Consider the following 17,423-nt stretch of genomic DNA (forward strand, 5'->3'; position numbering starts at 1 on the left):
CAGTTCCAAGCTGGAAGCCGTTGCCAAACCCTACCATCCGTTTCGTTTGGCTGGTGGTCCATGAGAGAGACCATGGCTAATAAGCACCTCTTCCCTGCTGCAGGCCTGCAGCAGCAAGCCAGCAACCCACGATCCTCCAGTCCTCTGTTCTCATGTAATTTCTGCTGCGGCTCCTTTTGGCTTTGTCGCTGTCACGCACCTCTCCACGCTCTTCTCCTCTCTTCTTCTCTCTTGTTTACTTGTTGTCTTCCTCCCTCCGCCCCCGCGACGTCACGCTCCTTTTCTTCTCCCTCCGAGTGTTCCAAGCCTTCTTCCTCCTCCGCTCCAGGTAGACTGCTTCCTCGCCGCGGCTGGATCAGGTAAGCGATCCAAGACACCTCCGTCTCATGGTTTTTGACCTGTTTGTGATCATGGCCTCGGCCATGAGTCATCCTTCATACCGGTAGCCTGCGTCTGCGTGCCAACGACTTGTGGTCTTGCCTGGGCGTTTGGGACTTTCTTGGTTTGGGCTTTATTTGTATCCCCCGTACCCTGAATTTCTCTGAACCTTCGAGGAATCGGGTAGCTGTTGATCGAGTTCGTCGTCTCAAGCTAGTTTACTTCTCTTCTAGCCCCCTCACCAGACTACCAGAGAGGATGGATTCCTTTGTCCTCTTGCCAAATGGAGTGATTCCAGGTTGAAATTGCTTCAGCATTTCCCAGGATTCTCACCTGAGAATTGACTACGTTTCTCTCCTCTTCGTTTATTTATTTTCGTTGCGCAAGCATATTCCTTTTCCCTGTCGTGAATCCTCCATGCTTTCTGCATTCTCCGGTCCCTTCCGTTGTTTCGAGCCTTGGTTGCCAATTCCATTTCCAGTTTTCCATGCTTGCTAGTTGCTACCGTGTTTTCTGCCGTCCTTTAAGTCGTGGCCCAAGGCGATTCGAGTGATTACGCATTCACTGAAGAAAACTTGTGCATTTCGCTTACCGAGTCTTGTCTGATCCAGCTGCGATGATGCAAATATCGAGTACCTTTGGACAAAATTTCCAGAGTCAAGTTTTAGGCTGCGCTAAGCCACTGCTATCCTTCCTCTGACTTGTGGTAGGGTAACTAGCTATTTTGTTTTGCCTTTCTTTCTTTCCTTCTTTTTGGGTGAGCTGAACTACTTGTATGGCATGTAGCTGACAGCTACAGCCTTTTCTGTTATCTAAAAAAATGTAGCTGTCAGCCTGTCACAATCTTAACTAATCTTGCTTGTGTAGTAGGAAAAACATGGCAGAAGCAACTGCTGGTTCTACCAACAAAGCTGTACGGCAATACGGGCAAGGGGACTGATACTAACCAGAGGACTTATTTCAGTCTTTATGCAAATCAATCCTGCACAGCCCCCGACAAAACTAGACCCATGTTTTATGTATGATTGCTGTACGTACTTTGCATCACGTAGTCTAGAATCCTATAAGTTTTTAAATGTTTCAGCAGGAACATGTTGTTCTGAAAGCCGCTAAATATCAGGTCAATTTTGTCGGGAAAAAATGGTTTAAAATTTTGCATGGAAAGAAGAGTCCTCGCACTTCCTGGAACAAAAACCATCCCAATTTTTTTTTATATTTTTCGTTGCTGAAGGGCTAACTTTGAAATTCTGTAAATGTAGCGCAGCACAACTAACTAACAAAAGGTGAGGTGTGCTGCCAATGAAGACAAGAGGCATCGGTTTCTTGCTCACATGCCACGCAAGGAGAACAGGCAGACAGTTGATCTAGCAGATGCTATCGCAAGAGAGAATGGTAATGTTATGGAACGAATTTTTTTCTTCATCCCACTATTGTTAACATCTCTGATCATTGGTTTCTCATTTTGCAGAGTGTTTACTCATTAAAAGGTTCGAAAGGTCCAGTGTTTCCTCTCCGATCAATCCTCGTCTTCTTCATTGCATTATTTGGCTTCTACGTCTGCTACTTCTCCTTTAATCAGTTAACTTTCGAAAATGAAGAAAAAATGACAAACGAAGAAGAACAAACAAAAAGTATTTGCAGTAAACCTGCAGTTCCGCATGAGCAGAGGCGATATGTGCACTTCCCAAAGCCTATGACTTATGACAGGTAACTTGGTTTGAAGATAGATGGCTTACTCCAATGTTCTATGTATATAATTCGTGCATGTCATGTTCTCTGATTCTTGTTTCTGAACTCATTTCCTGCTTCAAAGGGGCGAATGCGCATGTACCCCGGTCCGTTTCTTTGTTATTGTGTCTATGCAGAGATCAGGAAGTGGGTGGTTTGAGACTCTGTTGAACAGCCATCCTAATGTCAGCTCAAATGGTGAAATCTTCTCTGTTAGAGATAGAAGAGAAAATATCTCAACTATTTTGAGGACTCTTGATAAACTGCATAGCATGGACTGGCTCACTAGTGCAGCAAAAAATGAATGCACATCAGCATTTGGATTGAAGTGGATGCTAAATCAGGTAAGCTATCATTGCATTATTCCCCACTTCACTGTGGTATGTGTGAAGGTTTACCCAGTGAGCTGCTTTCAAAGCACATATTGTTTGGTTGGTCAGAAGTGGCATACCCATAGGTCTTATCATGTAGCCTTTGACTATATTTATGTTCTTGTACTCCAAACCTAGCAACAAGGATTTTGATAACTTAAAAATGCTACTCATCATGCTCTTGCCCTGAGAAATGCTGTAGATATGAAGCATAAAAGCACTGGATTGCATTAAGATAGTTTGCTCCATGCATGTTTTGCAGGGACTCATGGAGCACCATGAAGACATTATTGATTATTTAAACAGAAAAGGGGCTATGGTGATACTTCTCTTCAGGAGGAATACATTACGGAGGCTTATCTCTGTGTTGGCTAACAACCATGATAGGAGAACAAAGCAGTTGAATGGCATTCATAAATCACACGTCCACTCAAAAGAGGAGGTAGCTCATGCATATGCAGTTGCAATTACATTTTCTGAAGAAATTTATTCTAATGCAATTTCTGGAGTTATGGTTAAGCTCATAAGCCTACTAATTAAGAACATGACTAATACCAAAGCCATCTGTCAGTTTTTGAATGAGCTAAAGTCCAACAGGCAATGAAGTAATGAAACAAAATATGAAATTATTGTATTAGTAAGATGGTTCAGCTGATATCATTTTGCTCCTACTGAAACAACCTTACCTGATTCTCTCTGGAAAGTAGTTCATCCTGTCTGTACCTTTTTCTTGGGCAGGCTGAGATACTAGCGAGATTCAAGCCAAAGATGGACGTGTCAACTCTAATCCCAAGCATCAGAAACGCTGAACATTCCATGAGAACTTGCTTGGGCCACTTCAGCAAGACACGCCACATGATCCTCTACTATGAGGATGTGATCAGCGACAAAAATGTAGTGATCACAAACAAACGACGTTCTCATCCTCTGACTAGCTCCAGGATTACTCAATAGCATAATTTTCCTTTTCTACGATTTATGCAGGCACTGTCTCGAGTGCAGGAATTCCTCGGAGTTCCGGTGACGAAGCTGTCCAGCCAGCATGTGAAGATCCACACCCGCCCCCTCCCGGACCTCGTCGAAAACTGGGAGGATGTGAGCGACATGCTGAACGGGACGAAGTACGCTCGGTTTCTTGATGATGCAGACTACGTCAAGTGATGGTTTCTAGTTCAGGGCCAAACGGGTCATTGATATAGTTCCAGTTTTAAAGAGTTCATAAATAGATTTTTCCTCTTTTTGGCCCCCACAAAAAGAGTGCGTAAGAGGGTTGCAGTTTCGACAGCGTTGTTTGTAGGCAGGAGGTTTACAGAAGGGATGAGGGAAGCAGAGAAGATAAAAATTGAGGCGTTCATTTTCCGCCTTTTAGATTCTGTGTATGTTTTTCTGGTTTTTTGGGTGTCCTCCAAAGGTGGCTCGCAATTGAGCTCCATTTCCGAAATTCTTCCAAGAAAACGGCAATGAGCAGATAATCAGATGCCGTGTGATACTTGTAGCCATTACTGACGACTTCTATTTTTTATTTCGAGTAGATCAGTATGTTCTCCAGTGCTCCATGAACCCCAACCAGCAATTGATGCATCGCATTGAAAGTTTCACAGTTGCCGGCTATGCACACTTTTATTGCACAGGGTTTGATTCCTAGCACCGATTTGATTTAATTTTACTTCAACAGCGGTAATCCTCTTTCCTTGCAGCAAGTTTCTCTATTTCAGGAAGGGTACAAAGTTACAGATAAATGGAATTTCAAAACTTCTTATCTATATTTTGATGCTAACCCATCAGTGCTGAACAAGATTATCCTGAAAATATTTCCTCTATGGTATGAAAAAAAATGTTTTGCGAATTCTACATGGATATACAACAGTTTGTTGATACAACAGCTGTAAGAACAGTCGGTCTCAATCTGATTTCCTGCGGGAAAATGACTTCCGCTCTGACAAAGGGACAATCACCTCGCACATGTTTCTAATCATGCCTCTGTCATATATATTGTTTTTCACAACTGGTTCCACACTCGGTCTTCGGGACCTAACAAAGAATGACCTCCATTTGCTTGGAGGAGCTTTGTGTGCCTCGCTGTTAGATGAGCCCATGCTGGCCTTGAGTGCAGCAGCATTTGCCTTCGCTTCGTTCTCCTTTTTCATCCACATGATGTAGTCTTGCCATTTGAATGACTGAAGAAGATTGTGCAAAGAATCCACAAAGGAATTTTTGTATTAGAAACATCCTTCAAACTATTGTTTTATACAGTTAAATTCAGGAAGCTGAACCTAGCTCGGTTGAGTGTGGATGTACACCTAGACCACTCAGGTTCAAATCTTATCGAGGGGAATTTGGGTGCCTATTTTCTTCTTAATATAAAGACACATAGTTACTCCTAGGTTGGCCTAGTTTTTTTATAATTAAAGTCATTTTCCCACTTGATATAGCACTTCATGTCTACTTGAGAGAGGCATCTGATTATTTAAAAAATCTGCCCACAGTGATATATGCTTCATCTAGAAAAATTCTTCGGATTTTTTTTAAAGAGAAAGTTATACTTTGTCCACCCAAACAAAAGCCATATCCAGATAGTAAGGGAAGCTAGTCTTTTAATTATAATATTTAAAAGACTACAACAAAGAATGATAAACAGGAACAAAGTGTACGTGTTGAGATAGAAATTTTGATTAAATTTCAAATGTTTAAGTGCAGTTGTCAATTATGCCTTACCTCATTGGTTGTTGTATTTGTTAAACAAAGGTGTGCATGGTAGGCGCAGAAACCACCAAGTAGCAATGCTAGTATAGCCAAAAATACACTCAGAAGTATCTGTGTGTTATGTACAGCAAGCAGCCACTGCAAAATTGACCAGAGTAAAAAACCAGATACAGTAGAGCAATAAAAAAAGATTGATTCATTGTGTTCCACTATTATACCTGTGCAACATGTGGAAATAATCCCAAGAATGAATTCTCAATACCATAATAAGCTGTCAAAATCCAACAAGAGTTCAATTCAAATGCGAAAATATAAGTCCATTAAAAGAAGACATGTTACGTAGCACGGTTTATATGATCCCTCTATTAGTGTATGCAGGTCGTTCATAACAGATTCAGAAATTACAGAGATTCAGCAAGATGGCACACAATTTCCTAAAATGTGCTACTAGGAGAGTTTAACCCTCCCATAAGAGAACTCAATTCTCCTATGCGAATGGTTAAGCTTTATAGCAGATATGTTAAGTTGCTCAAATTGAACAAGGCAGCAAGTTCTCAAGAAGCCATTGAATTACCTGTGAGAATGTAGATAACTTTCCTCTCTTTTAGTTCGCCAGCAAGAATGAAGCCAAGGACTAGTGCCCCGTACACACATATAAGAAAGTGCCTGTTATGAAGGGAGGACAAAGTAAATAATAAAACATCTAGGGGAGAAAATGAGAAGACTATGTCAATAAAAAAATGTTCAATAGTCATCAATAACAAACTTTTTAAATATTTCAGGTTAGTAAGTCACCTTGATGATTAATTAGCTTGCTACTTATGACAATTACACAATTATGACTATTACAAAAAGGCTCTAATGTTTGGCTAGGTTGAATAGCCAAGTGGCTAACTAAATCTCCCAGATTGATTTGGCAATGCAAAGATAAGATGATCTATAAGTTATAACAAAACCCATGAAGTTACAGCACAAATCGATTAGTAGTTAACACTACATCTAAACAACTGCATTTTGCACACTACATTGTAAAATTATGTGGTAGAGTTCTAGAAAGCAAAGCTTTTTCACATACAAACAAAGAACAGAGCAAGGAGCCAATGATCCAATTTATTGTAAGAAAGGTAATCTTGAAGCCAAAGTCAGATAACATATCTATTTTGAGACGTTTACTTGTCTTTTCACATTAATTGATGTCCTATTGTTGTTATTGTAGTTGGGTTAATATTTGGTACTAAAAAAGAATGGCAGTTCATTCCACAATAGTAACACAGAGGAGCTCTAATTGGGAATCATGTTGATGTTCAGAATTTTTATTTAGGCCATAAAAGACAGACAGAAGGTAAACATAGAAAAATATAAAGAATTATCTGTGAGAAATGGCATGAGCCTTCAGATTTCTCATTTAGGCCAGACAAAGATTATAAGGTAGGCTGAAAAAGAAAACCTGAGCAAAACTCACCAAACCAAAAAGGCCACAAAATAGCGAGTATTTTTCTCCCCAATGCAATTATTCTGTATCAAGAAGGACAAATTCAGAACATAAATAAAAGCAAAAAAAATACCATCAAGCAGCAAGTGCAAGTACCATCCATCCACAATGATGATCAAATCGAGCAACACATTTATCACATATTCTGCAGTGCTTTGCCCTGGCTGGTCTGCACATAAATGACTGATGAATCACTTTAAGATATGAAATAAAGGTAACAGATATAATGAGCATTAGAAGAGAATGGAAGTTATTTATCCTAGAATCTTAACAAAATTAAAAGGACTTCAAAGAATGAAAGAAATCAGTTCTATCTGTTGCACATGTGTTGGATTACTTATTGCATCTCCCCTGTGAAATTCTACGGTGGAACTTACAAGAAAAGCTAATTACCATCTTACAGATTACTATTCCAAAGTCCTCAGCATGCAATAATTAGCTGATAGATTAGTAAAATATACCTAGTAATCTTGCAAGTAGAACATTCTTTCTCCACAAAAATGATGTTGTCATATGGGTAGGCAGATACATATTGAGAGAAATTCTCAGCAGTAACGGTCCCAGGATCAGAAAAGCTAGTGAGCACGAAGAGTATAGCACCAACAGCAACAGCAACTATGCTCAAATATCTGCACAATCAGACCTCTCATCATTAGAAATGGACAATGAAATCTATCCCAAATTAGTAAATATTTTGCAAGCTACCTGTGCCATCCACTCACATAATACCCAGGAATGTACTCGAAAGATGTCTGCACTATTATAAAATATGTCACCCCAATTATGGCAACATAAAACACCTGCAGTTGAGAGAAGAAATGAAGTCACCAACTACTGTTTTGGAGCTGCTGCCGACACTAAATGTTTTATGCATTCAGCTAACACATCAGGAGCAAAACTCTCAGCTCAGTTGGGAGTTTCATATAAGAATAAGAGTGAGCTACAGATTTTCCATGGCAAGCATTTTATGCCAGCTCATGTGTCTAAGGATATTAGTTGAATAATCAATATTCAATAAGCCAAAATTCTCAGTGAAAACAGGGAATCTAACTATAGGAGGAACTGAAATTGACATGAATTATATGTATGTATTATCCATTCATAATAGAACCAGTGTGCTGCCTATTTCAGAGCAGAGAGTTTAAATTCAGTTCGACTGTCCAAGCATATGTTTATACATGCCAAGTGATGCCAGAAAGTAAACTATTCTCACTTGGTCTACCTTCCGGTCCTCACTCACTTTTCCCACCTTCCAAATCCGTTTCTACCCCCTCCTCCCCCTGCCTTTCTTACCTCCCTCCTTTCACAATCTTCCTCCCAAGTATTCACATTTCATTACCTCGCACACCTGTGTGACAACTGCAATGACTTATAGTGGTTGGCAACCTACATTTAGTTCACTCCAATTCAACCTACATATAAGGCATACACCTCATGCATCCAAGCTACACCAGCTAAGAAGCAGAGTTGCACAAAGCCTTTAACAATTTCACAGAACCTGAAGAATATAAGATCCCTCCCTCAATCAGCAGGATTTGACTACATGTTTACTGTTCGGAAAATGCAGCAGGTTTACCCAATGCATGCAACTAACCGAAGCCCCAACATATTCAACATTTCAACCAACTACATTATAATTCAGAACAAGCTCCAAATTTGCAGAACTAAATCGAGCATCAGGGTTTCCAAGGACGCATCATGACGATTAGGGAAATTTTGCTACAGAACCCACACCCCCTATCAACAATTTGACAGCTATCCGGAATCACTCAGCATTAAGCTTTCAGAACTGAAAGCGAAAAAACCTAAATCCTCACTAGATGCCCTTTTCGTCGCGAATAATTCACCCCATCATGGACAACTCAAGACGCTTCTCCCCAATCACTGCCAATTCAAGTACTGAATGAGTAGTTACGTACCTGCAGGATCGGGTTGGGCCGGTCGCAGCAGTACTGCTCGACGCCGAGGACGAGATCCCTGGCCCCGGTGCCGCATACCGCCTGCACGAACCGCCTGCGCGAACAAACCCTTCACTCGCTAAGCCGGGGCGGGAGTGAAGGGAAGGGGAGGAAGGAGGCGCGAGAACGTACAAGAGGTAGTGGTAAGCGCCAAAGGTGAGGAAGTGGTTGATGCTCTGGATGAAGGTGCCCTCGAAGATGGGCCACTGCCCGCACAGGAACGACACCACCACCAGCGCCGTCACCGACCCGTGCGCCACCAGCAGCCACGGCACCTCCATCCCGCCGCCGGCCCCTCCCGTCGCCCTCCCCGGGGAACCGCAGCCGTCGCCGCCACCGGTGATTCTGATCGATCCAGTCAGAGGAACCGCCGCCGGACGGAGGAAACAACGCGAAGCAACCTCCACTGCCTGGGCACCTGAGTTGGGAGACGTGGCATTTGCGAGGTTTTAGGCCTGATTGGGATTGGTCAAAGTTTACTCCATCCATTCTTTTTTACAGAGATATTTCACATTGACAAAAAAAATAACCTTACTTATCGTCTAATTAATGCAAACCATTCTTTTCTCATGAGTCCCCCAATATTTACCTCAATAACTCCTCGTTATTTGTAAAATTTATTGCCGCAGCCCACATCAATGGCAAATAGAACTATCATTTGTGATAATATGATTTTTTGGAAATATCATTATCAAAAGGAACAGAGGGAGTAGTACGGAGTACTAGTTCGGATTTAAAATTATTTCTTAAGATTTGAATTTTGCTATTGGAGAGAGTTGCAGAATTAAGGTTAGACTGGCAAAATGCCCGTGTGTTGCTACAGTAAAAGATCAATTGTGTTTTTTTTAAACTTATGATATTTTTTATTTTCATCACTAAATTTTTATTGCATATCACACATTTAATAGAAAATCAAAAGAATTTTGACTTAATTATTTCCTTCAACTCAAATACCTATTAAATTAAAACTTTTTTATTAAGCAAGAGAGTTGCTACAGAAAAAATATGTAATCATGTTGTACCATACAAAGCGACCACATTTCACATATATTTTGGCTTAGCAAATACCATTGTTGTCTGAACACTGGGTATATGCGTTGGTAGATGTGGATCAATTTCTAAGTGCAAGTAGCATAGTGTACAGTCAGTCTACACCGACACTACTCAATATGCGATAATTTTTATCTTCATGTGTAATTTTTCTACTCTAGTACATATTAAACTCCTAATAAATACCATGTTTTTTTCCAGCAACAAACGGTACCTAAAGTTTGGAAACTAAATAATAGCTTGAAATATTTTTTAAAAATATCTGCATGTATGTTCCTTGCAAACTAAAAATATTTTTTTAATGTGATACCAAAAGGAATACTATGGCTCTGATCATTGCCGATGCCCTATCCGGTTTCCTAGTTCACTTTCTCCTGATTTTGCGTCCTATGCCCCCACTCAAGTGGGGAAGTTAGTTTTTTTTCGGTTTTCTAATGGTTCACCCTGAGGGACACTAGAAATTCAAAATTTGCTCGTATTTCCAACCTAGTCTCTCGCGACAGCTCGCCTCCAGCCGCTCGTACGCCAAATCCACCGCAACCCCTTTAAAATCACTCCCAAAATCCAATCAACCTACAAATCCAGCACCCACATTCTCGGCCGTCGATTTATCCAATTTCCTCATTGGAGAGGCCTCCACGCCTTGGTCGTGGCCATGGTGAGTTGAGGTGTTCACCACCCCTGCTGCCGCTGGCGACGTCGACCCTCGACGCCACCGGTAGCTACCTCTTCGTGAGCCGCAGTAACCCTTCAACGTCTGCTCCCTGCTGCTGCCAGTCTCGACGCTCCCTCCGTTCCAGGTGCTGCTGAGTCAACGCCGCCCGCCGGGGCTAGGGAGGCGGCTCGGGCGGGGTGGCCGTGGCGGGCGGCGGGGCCGAGGCCGGGGCAGCGCGGGTGGCCAGGGTGGCGAGTTCGAGGGCCCTCCTGTGCACGCTGTCCCTCGCAGTCAACTGCCTCCGCGTTGTTCAGCTTCTCGCCGCTGACCACGCACCGCTCTTCGAATATGCGGCCGCGGATCCGTCCCCCTAGCCACCGGCAAGGGGGGCCGCGGCGGCGGCGGGGAATGACGGCCACGACGATGAGCTCGAGCGCAAGGAGGTGGTGTGCATCGAGAGGACCCGGTCGGAGGCAGCCACGGAGCTGGCGCCCAGCAGCCGGTGTCCGCGGACGAGGAGGATGTGGAGGGCGGCGGCGGCCGAGGAGTCGGCGCTCGCGCACGACGTCGTCATCCCCCCACTCGCGCCCACCGCACGGCGGCGGTGGCGAGGGAGGCCGGCATCGGCGCCGGTGCCGGGCTCGGTAAGGTGCCGACGGTGGAGGTGGACGCGCGCGCGGACGACTTCATCCAGCGGTTCCGGGAGCAGCCCCGGCTACAGCGCCTCGACTCCATCCTCCGCTACCGGGACACGCTCACGCACCGCGGTCAATAAATCAATTGTTAGACCCACCCGTCAATGACTAAAATTGGATCAAACAAAAAAAAAGTGGGCAGCAGGGTCCACTGGGCTTGTTCGCTTCAGCTTATAAGCCGGCTGAAAAGCTGAAACAGCTGATTTGTTGTGCGAGGAAAACACTATTTGGTGGCTGATAAGTCAGCTGAATAAGCGGAAACGAACAGACCCAGTATAGATAGATTTTGTAGGGGTGATGCTCGTTGGGTTTCCGCCCCTTACCGGTCAATCATTATCTTCAAAATCAAAAGTAGACCGGCAGGTTAAGGCCCTGTTTGGTTTGAGTTGCTTATGCATAAGCAACTAAAAATAAGCAACTTATTTGCTTATGAAACCAATCACCCTTGCTTATTGGCTTACTTATGGAGTTGCTTATTTTTAGCCTTGTGTTGCTTATGAGGACTAAAAGGTGGTTTTTACCCCCTTCCCTCATTTATGGCTGGGTGACTCCCCCTTTCTCTCTCCTCCCATCACCACTCTCTTCCCCCACCGATCCCCTTTCTCTCTCAGTCTCTCCCCCAGATCTCTCTCTCCTGCGTCCCGTGCGCCATCCCTGGCGGTGGCGCCCCTGCGCCATCCCCCGCCGCTCCCCCCGGATCCCGGCCGCCAGAAGCCCCTAAACTCACCGCCGCCGGCGAAGCCCCCGCCACGTCGCCTTGGAAGGCGAGCCTGCCAATGTCCCATGGCTCCTCGAGCCTTCCCGGCACTGCCTCGCCCCTAGGCCCCGGGAGCACATCCGCCTCGTCCCCCGCGGCCGCGGCCGCCGCGATGACCCGCAGCGCGCGCTGGAGCCGCCTGGCCAGCCGCAGGAGCCGGAGGAAGGAGGATGAGGGGAGCAGCCGCTTGGAGGCGGGGGATGGGGGCAACGGTGGTGGGGGATGGGGCTTCTGGCAGCGGCGGGGGATGGGCTTCCGGTGGCCATCGTGCTCGGGGCCATCAGGACGAGGAGGAGGGAGGGGCCCCGCGAGGCCGCGCGGGGAGGTGTAGGGACGCGACGCGGTCGTCGGCATCCCAGGCGCAGCACGCGGAGGCGGCGGGGGAGGAGGAGAGGGACCGCGCGGCGCGGAGGCCGGCGTGCGTGAGGTACCGACGGCCATGGATTTGGAGCTCTGCCATGGAGGAGTGGGACTGTGGGAGAAGGAAAAAGGGCAGTGGCAACAATAATTAGGGACAAACACGTCAATGTCCACCTCGTTCAATGTTGTTTAGCCTAAGCAACCAAACAGCTAGGACTAAAAATAAGCAACTCCAAATAAGTAACTTTTAGCTGCTTATAATAAGCAAGGGGAACCAAACAGGCCTAAGAGAGGGCTAGATACGCAAAGAGGTCGACTTTTATTCAAGGTATCGATGAGTAATGGATTACATTATATATTGTTTAACAGGTTTCAAAATCTAATTGCATATGTTTGTAATATCTGCGACCATTTTTCTGTGATTCTGCGCCAGCAGCCGGACGTTACTCGCAGTGCGAGCACTGAACTGGCCCGATCGCAGGAAATCGAAGTGTTGAAAGCGTTCCCCGTTACTTCAACTGCAAGACGCCACTATGTAGCTTTTCACAGTTCACAAGGAAAAGCGCCGTGAAGGTCGGTTCACAGGGCTCACGAATTCCACCAGGGCATTTCTGATCCTAGAGCAGTTTCTATTCAATTTTCTAACCCTGCCTAAATACAGGACTCAAATGGCTGTAATTCCATTCAAACCTTGTCTCAGCCAATAGATCATTTATCAAGATGCCTTCATGATAACACAGTAACAACAATATCTAAATTTGCAGTAGGGCAATCCATTAAGACGGGGTGAAAATGTCCTTGGCAAATAGCCAAATAGACGATATCATTCAAGCAAAAAGAATACAGAAAATTCCATAACGGTACCATCAGTTTGAAATGCGCAAAACGGCAAAAGCCGTGACACAAAAATGATAGCGTGTGTCAAAACCGACAGCATCACCTGTCATACAAGCATGTTTTACAAAAAAGCCTACTGAACTCTTGTAGGGAAGATTGTTCAAAATAAGGGATTGTCTGCAGTTTCCATCCTCCCACCTCCATTCCAACGCATCCCAAACAGCATCAAATTTATCTGCGGCTGAATGAAACACCATCGTGTAAATATGAAATGATCACAAAGAATGTACAAAAGCAACAAAACAAAAAGGCAACATTTAAGAGCGAGGTCTGGACCTGGATACAACAGCTGGACCATGTCTGTCAGTGACTGGTGACACACGAGGTTTGCCCCCATCTGGGCTTGGAGATTGACTATGTGACCTGCGGTGCCTGTTGGCCCGAGGACGTGGAGAGCATGACCCCCCAGGTGAGTAATTATCCCGGTGGTCCCTGCCCCTATAAATAGTTTAAGAGTTCAAAATCCTGAGTATGGATATCACGCAAAGGACAAAAGGAGCACTACATCAAAAGCATAATACCTGTAAAGTACAAGAACAAGCAGAATCATCAACAAACTAAATTATATATAACTGAACACTTATCAACAGCAGCTAGCAGTACAGTACCACTTTTATCCCAAGACAACTGAAGTATAAAGCGAGATATCAATTTTTACCTGTCCCATATCAATAAAAGCTACCCAGTTTGATCCAAACATGCAATGTGCAATGCATTAAGGTGCTGGCTCAACATAATCAGCTCACTTGAAAAATACTCTTTCCCCCAGGTTTCTTAGCCAAGATTATCTTTACACTCTGGGTGACAGTACTGCTCTATCTTTAAAAGTAATGCCTTTCACATTCTCCAACTCTGGAGGTCACTGTACTTTCACTTTGCTCTTTATTCTCCAAACATCATGGTTGTCTTTTGGTCTTACACACTATATTCTTTGTTGACTGGATAATAAACACAACCAGAACAGAACAATTCAGAGCAAAATTCAAAGCCTTTTGTCAACATTAACATATATTATTACACCAATCAACAAATGTCAAACAATCTAACAAACCATATCGCTAATGAAACATGGCAAGCATGCCCAAATGTAAATGTAGGAAAGGTATGTTTATCAGTTTCTTGTCAATAGTTGGTTTATTTTGTTTCTTGTAAGTAATTAACAATTTAACATTCTGGACGAGCAACACAATCATTCTCGAGTCTTCAAAGTCAGTTATAAGCATGACTAAAGGGATAAAAAGTTACTCAACAAGCAAGGTAAATTAGATTTCTCGAGTCACCAATACACAATTTTGACCGCTGCTTTTATACGAAATAACAGCCAGATATTGTAACATTATCTTCTGAAAACATTTTTCATGATAAACCCAATGATATTTTCACATGACCAAACTAAATATTTCTTTACAATGCTGGTAATTTTAGAGGTTTGATTTCTAAAACATCATATGTTTACGAATGGGCTATAATATCCATCTCCTGCTTGTTTTACCTAAATTCAAATGAATCACTACGACAGTATGGATTTTCAGGCTATATGGATTTATGAACCTCAAAACAAAACTTCTAGACAAGCTGATGCCCTCTCTTTTCTTTTCTAAGAAGGGCTTGTGCTGGAAATTTTCAGAAATTAACAAGCTTAGACATGCTACAATAAAATACTAGGAACACTGTAACTAATGTAGCATATTAATCCTACTGGTTTGATCATGGTCAACAGTATGTCCATAAGAACTGAACTACTGAAAGAAAAAAAAGCATAAATTCAACTATTCAGAAGCCAAAAATAGACATTCGAAGGATCTATAGGAGTGAAGAACAATCAACATACTCATCTATTCAACAGAAATTGGATTCATACCTGAAGTGATGCCTAAGTGGAGACGGTGAGGGTGAATGAGCTGCCAGGAAACAAATAGCGTTTACTATTTTACAGTAAAATGGAAAAAATGTAACATCTAAATTTTATGAACCGCTTTACACTTACAGTGGGAACGAGACCTTGGAGATCTTGATAGTGATCGTCTTGTGAACCTTCCATCCATGTACCTACCACTACAGCAACAGAAGCACGAATTATTTCCTTGCTTGCTTCAAGTTTACTACCACTAAGGCCAATCTAGAGCGTCGATAAAGGATGAACTTACCTTATTCTTGTTCTCATGCGCATTTCTTGCGGTGTTTTTCTATTCTCTTCAGCATAAACTATTGAAATCTCTTGACCACCAATAACTTGATGATTCATCTCTTGCTTGGCCACTGCAGCATCCTCAGGGTAGCGGAATTTCACGAATCCAAAACCACGAAGTTCCCTGTAACATCGACCATTTTAACTAATAATCAAGAAAGAAGAAACTTATTGTAATTCAGAAAAGGACAAGTCATCGTTCCAAACTTCCAACAGTTGGTTGTTTATTCCCATCACCAATTAAAAAGAATGGGCAAAGACACATAAAACAACTGTTTATCAAAGACAGAATATACAGCATAAACTCCACCATGATATCATAGAGGGCCTTTATTGACAAAAAAGGACAAGGCATTTTCATTGAGAGAATTTCGATCCATTTCTACTAAATTTTCATTTGTATCCAAATGGGTCAAACTAATAGTCTTCAAATGAACTTTGGAAATAAACACTAAAGCTTCATAGTGTATTAGTCTTCTAAGTGTGCCACATAATTCATCTGCTTTTTCATATTAAAAAAAGTGTCTGTCTATGCACAAGTATTATAGCCTCAATGAAGAGGTTGGCATGAGGCTGAACTAAAATTTGATATAAGAAATGCAAAAGAAAGCTATTCTCACCTGGTGTGGAAGTTCCTTGGAAGGTAGACATCCTTTACAGGGCCGAATTGCTCAAATGGAACACGGATATCTTCTGGCCTGAAGCAGATGGGTAAGAAAAAGCAGTTCATCAAGCTGTAAGATATGGGGTGTACATGGTGGCAACCACTAAATAAGATGTGGAAACATCTTGTTCATAGATCTGATCACTGATATGATTATATCATATGGTTGAGCAAACCTAAAATGCTTGGATTATAACTGCTAGCAGTGTTCCTTGAATACCATAATACTAACAATCGCGAGCACCAACTCCATATATGAACCAGTAATCTATTTTCTTAAAAAACCAAAGTGGTTGGAAAATGTCATCCCACTACATCAAATTAAAATCCAGATTTGATTCTAAAATTGTCAAAGCCTTAAACAGGACTGATCTAACATATGAATGATATGATATATAGATCCAAGGCCACAGGCAGTTGTTCCTGCTGTGGGTCCAGACTGAGGGGATTCAGTGGAACAGGATTGGCTCCGAGGCCACAGGCAGTTGTTCCTGCTGTGGGTCCAGACTGAGGGGATTCAGTGGAACAGGATTGGCTGGGCGGTCGGATTTTGCGGATCAGGAAATGGATCTAACTGCGCGAAATGTCACCTCCGATGGGATTGCTAGCAAGACACGGAGCTCAGATTAAGAATGCACACAATCATGTTGAGACCATTTAGTGAATGGCTTCCAAAATCCAAAGCATTTTTCATGGCAGATGGAATTATTTCTCTCCTAATACATTTTTACATTTTTATAAACAATCTGAGTAGTTATTTATGCACACATCTTCAGTTAACCATCAAAAAGGGTAAAACAACCCATTGCAGTGACGTTCAAGCAAGCGTTTGTCAGCATGTAAACAACCAAACAATTCGTCATCACAAGTGAACAATTGAATCAAAGCTAAACTTATGAGAAGAAACAATTGTATTTGTTTTGTTGTATCACGTTAAGGGCCAATAAACATAAAGGGAGTCAATGACTAATTAAACTGTCCTAAGCAACAAAACAACGACTAACAATACAACTGAGTCAACAAGATGTATCTGCATGCAACACCAACAAAATATAGAGAGGTTAGGATTGACGGCTTAGCACATCGACCAAACCAGATAGCGCCGAGTCCACGAACCCTACGGTCATGTGCGAGCTATAGAACCCCAGGCACGAGGCACAACGAGAATTCACCTGACTGTGAGGGAGATGTTGCGGATGAGGAGACCGGACTGCGCCGACGGCCGACCGTAGAAACGCCGGGGTCCGCCTCCGCCGCCCCCGCCCCCGCCCCCGCCCCCACGGTAGCGGTCGCGGGGGTCGTCGTAGTGCTTGCGCCTAGGAGGGCTCCGGCTGTACCGCCTCCGCGGGCTGTAGCTCCAGCTCGGACTCCGGCTGCGGTAGCCGGCCATCGTTCGTCGCGGATGCTGCGCCGCGCCTGAGACGAGGAACCGGCTTTGCTAGGGTTTCTCCGGGGTTTGGCTCAAGGTGTTTTCTGTCGAGAGATTTTGATTTTTGACACCCAAGAAAATGGATTTGAGAGGGAGGG

The 17,423-nt window shown here is 43.4% G+C and overlaps 3 protein-coding genes across 13 annotated transcripts; 1 reads left to right on the top strand and 2 right to left on the bottom strand.

Moving 5' to 3' along the window:
- On the top strand, positions 1 to 4,031 carry LOC117839971 (uncharacterized). Of its 6 annotated transcripts, XM_034720421.2 has the most exons (9): positions 1 to 359; positions 990 to 1,084; positions 1,246 to 1,408; positions 1,638 to 1,770; positions 1,847 to 2,085; positions 2,192 to 2,450; positions 2,740 to 2,919; positions 3,216 to 3,371; positions 3,462 to 4,031. In XM_034720421.2, exons 4-9 carry the CDS (start codon positions 1,750 to 1,752, stop codon positions 3,636 to 3,638), a joined length of 1,032 nt encoding a protein of 343 aa, XP_034576312.1. In that variant the 5' UTR covers positions 1 to 359; positions 990 to 1,084; positions 1,246 to 1,408; positions 1,638 to 1,749; the 3' UTR covers positions 3,639 to 4,031. The 6 variants fall into 6 exon arrangements, with proteins under 6 accessions (XP_034576312.1, XP_034576310.1, XP_034576314.1 ...); XM_034720419.2 differs by lacking the exon at positions 990 to 1,084; XM_034720423.2 differs by lacking the exon at positions 990 to 1,084 and having other exon boundaries at positions 1,643 to 1,770.
- A 132-nt stretch (positions 4,032 to 4,163) lies between these two features.
- On the bottom strand, positions 4,164 to 9,056 carry LOC117839970 (probable protein S-acyltransferase 17). Its single transcript, XM_034720416.2, has 10 exons — positions 8,763 to 9,056; positions 8,592 to 8,685; positions 7,378 to 7,472; positions 7,134 to 7,301; positions 6,769 to 6,841; positions 6,643 to 6,695; positions 5,755 to 5,846; positions 5,399 to 5,451; positions 5,193 to 5,318; positions 4,164 to 4,654 (listed from the first exon to the last, which is right to left on the bottom strand). Exons 1-10 carry the CDS (start codon positions 8,909 to 8,911, stop codon positions 4,379 to 4,381), a joined length of 1,179 nt encoding a protein of 392 aa, XP_034576307.1. The 5' UTR covers positions 8,912 to 9,056; the 3' UTR covers positions 4,164 to 4,378.
- Positions 9,057 to 12,900: 3,844 nt separating this feature from the next.
- LOC117838650 (serine/arginine-rich SC35-like splicing factor SCL28) lies at positions 12,901 to 17,421 on the bottom strand. 6 transcript variants are annotated; one of them, XM_034718762.2, is made up of 7 exons: positions 17,069 to 17,421; positions 15,853 to 15,930; positions 15,192 to 15,356; positions 15,032 to 15,099; positions 14,906 to 14,945; positions 13,321 to 13,482; positions 12,901 to 13,219 (listed from the first exon to the last, which is right to left on the bottom strand). In XM_034718762.2, exons 1-7 carry the CDS (start codon positions 17,284 to 17,286, stop codon positions 13,216 to 13,218), a joined length of 735 nt encoding a protein of 244 aa, XP_034574653.1. In that variant the 5' UTR covers positions 17,287 to 17,421; the 3' UTR covers positions 12,901 to 13,215. The 6 variants fall into 6 exon arrangements, 4 of the variants coding, with proteins under 4 accessions (XP_034574653.1, XP_034574652.1, XP_072147189.1 ...); XM_034718761.2 differs by having other exon boundaries at positions 12,901 to 13,225; XR_011897240.1 differs by lacking the exon at positions 12,901 to 13,219 and adding an exon at positions 13,703 to 13,982 and having other exon boundaries at positions 13,342 to 13,565.
- Between the last annotated feature and the right edge of the window lie 2 nt (positions 17,422 to 17,423).

Source organism: Setaria viridis, chromosome 9 (assembly GCF_005286985.2).
Source record: "Setaria viridis chromosome 9, Setaria_viridis_v4.0, whole genome shotgun sequence".
NCBI lineage: Eukaryota > Viridiplantae > Streptophyta > Magnoliopsida > Poales > Poaceae > Setaria > Setaria viridis.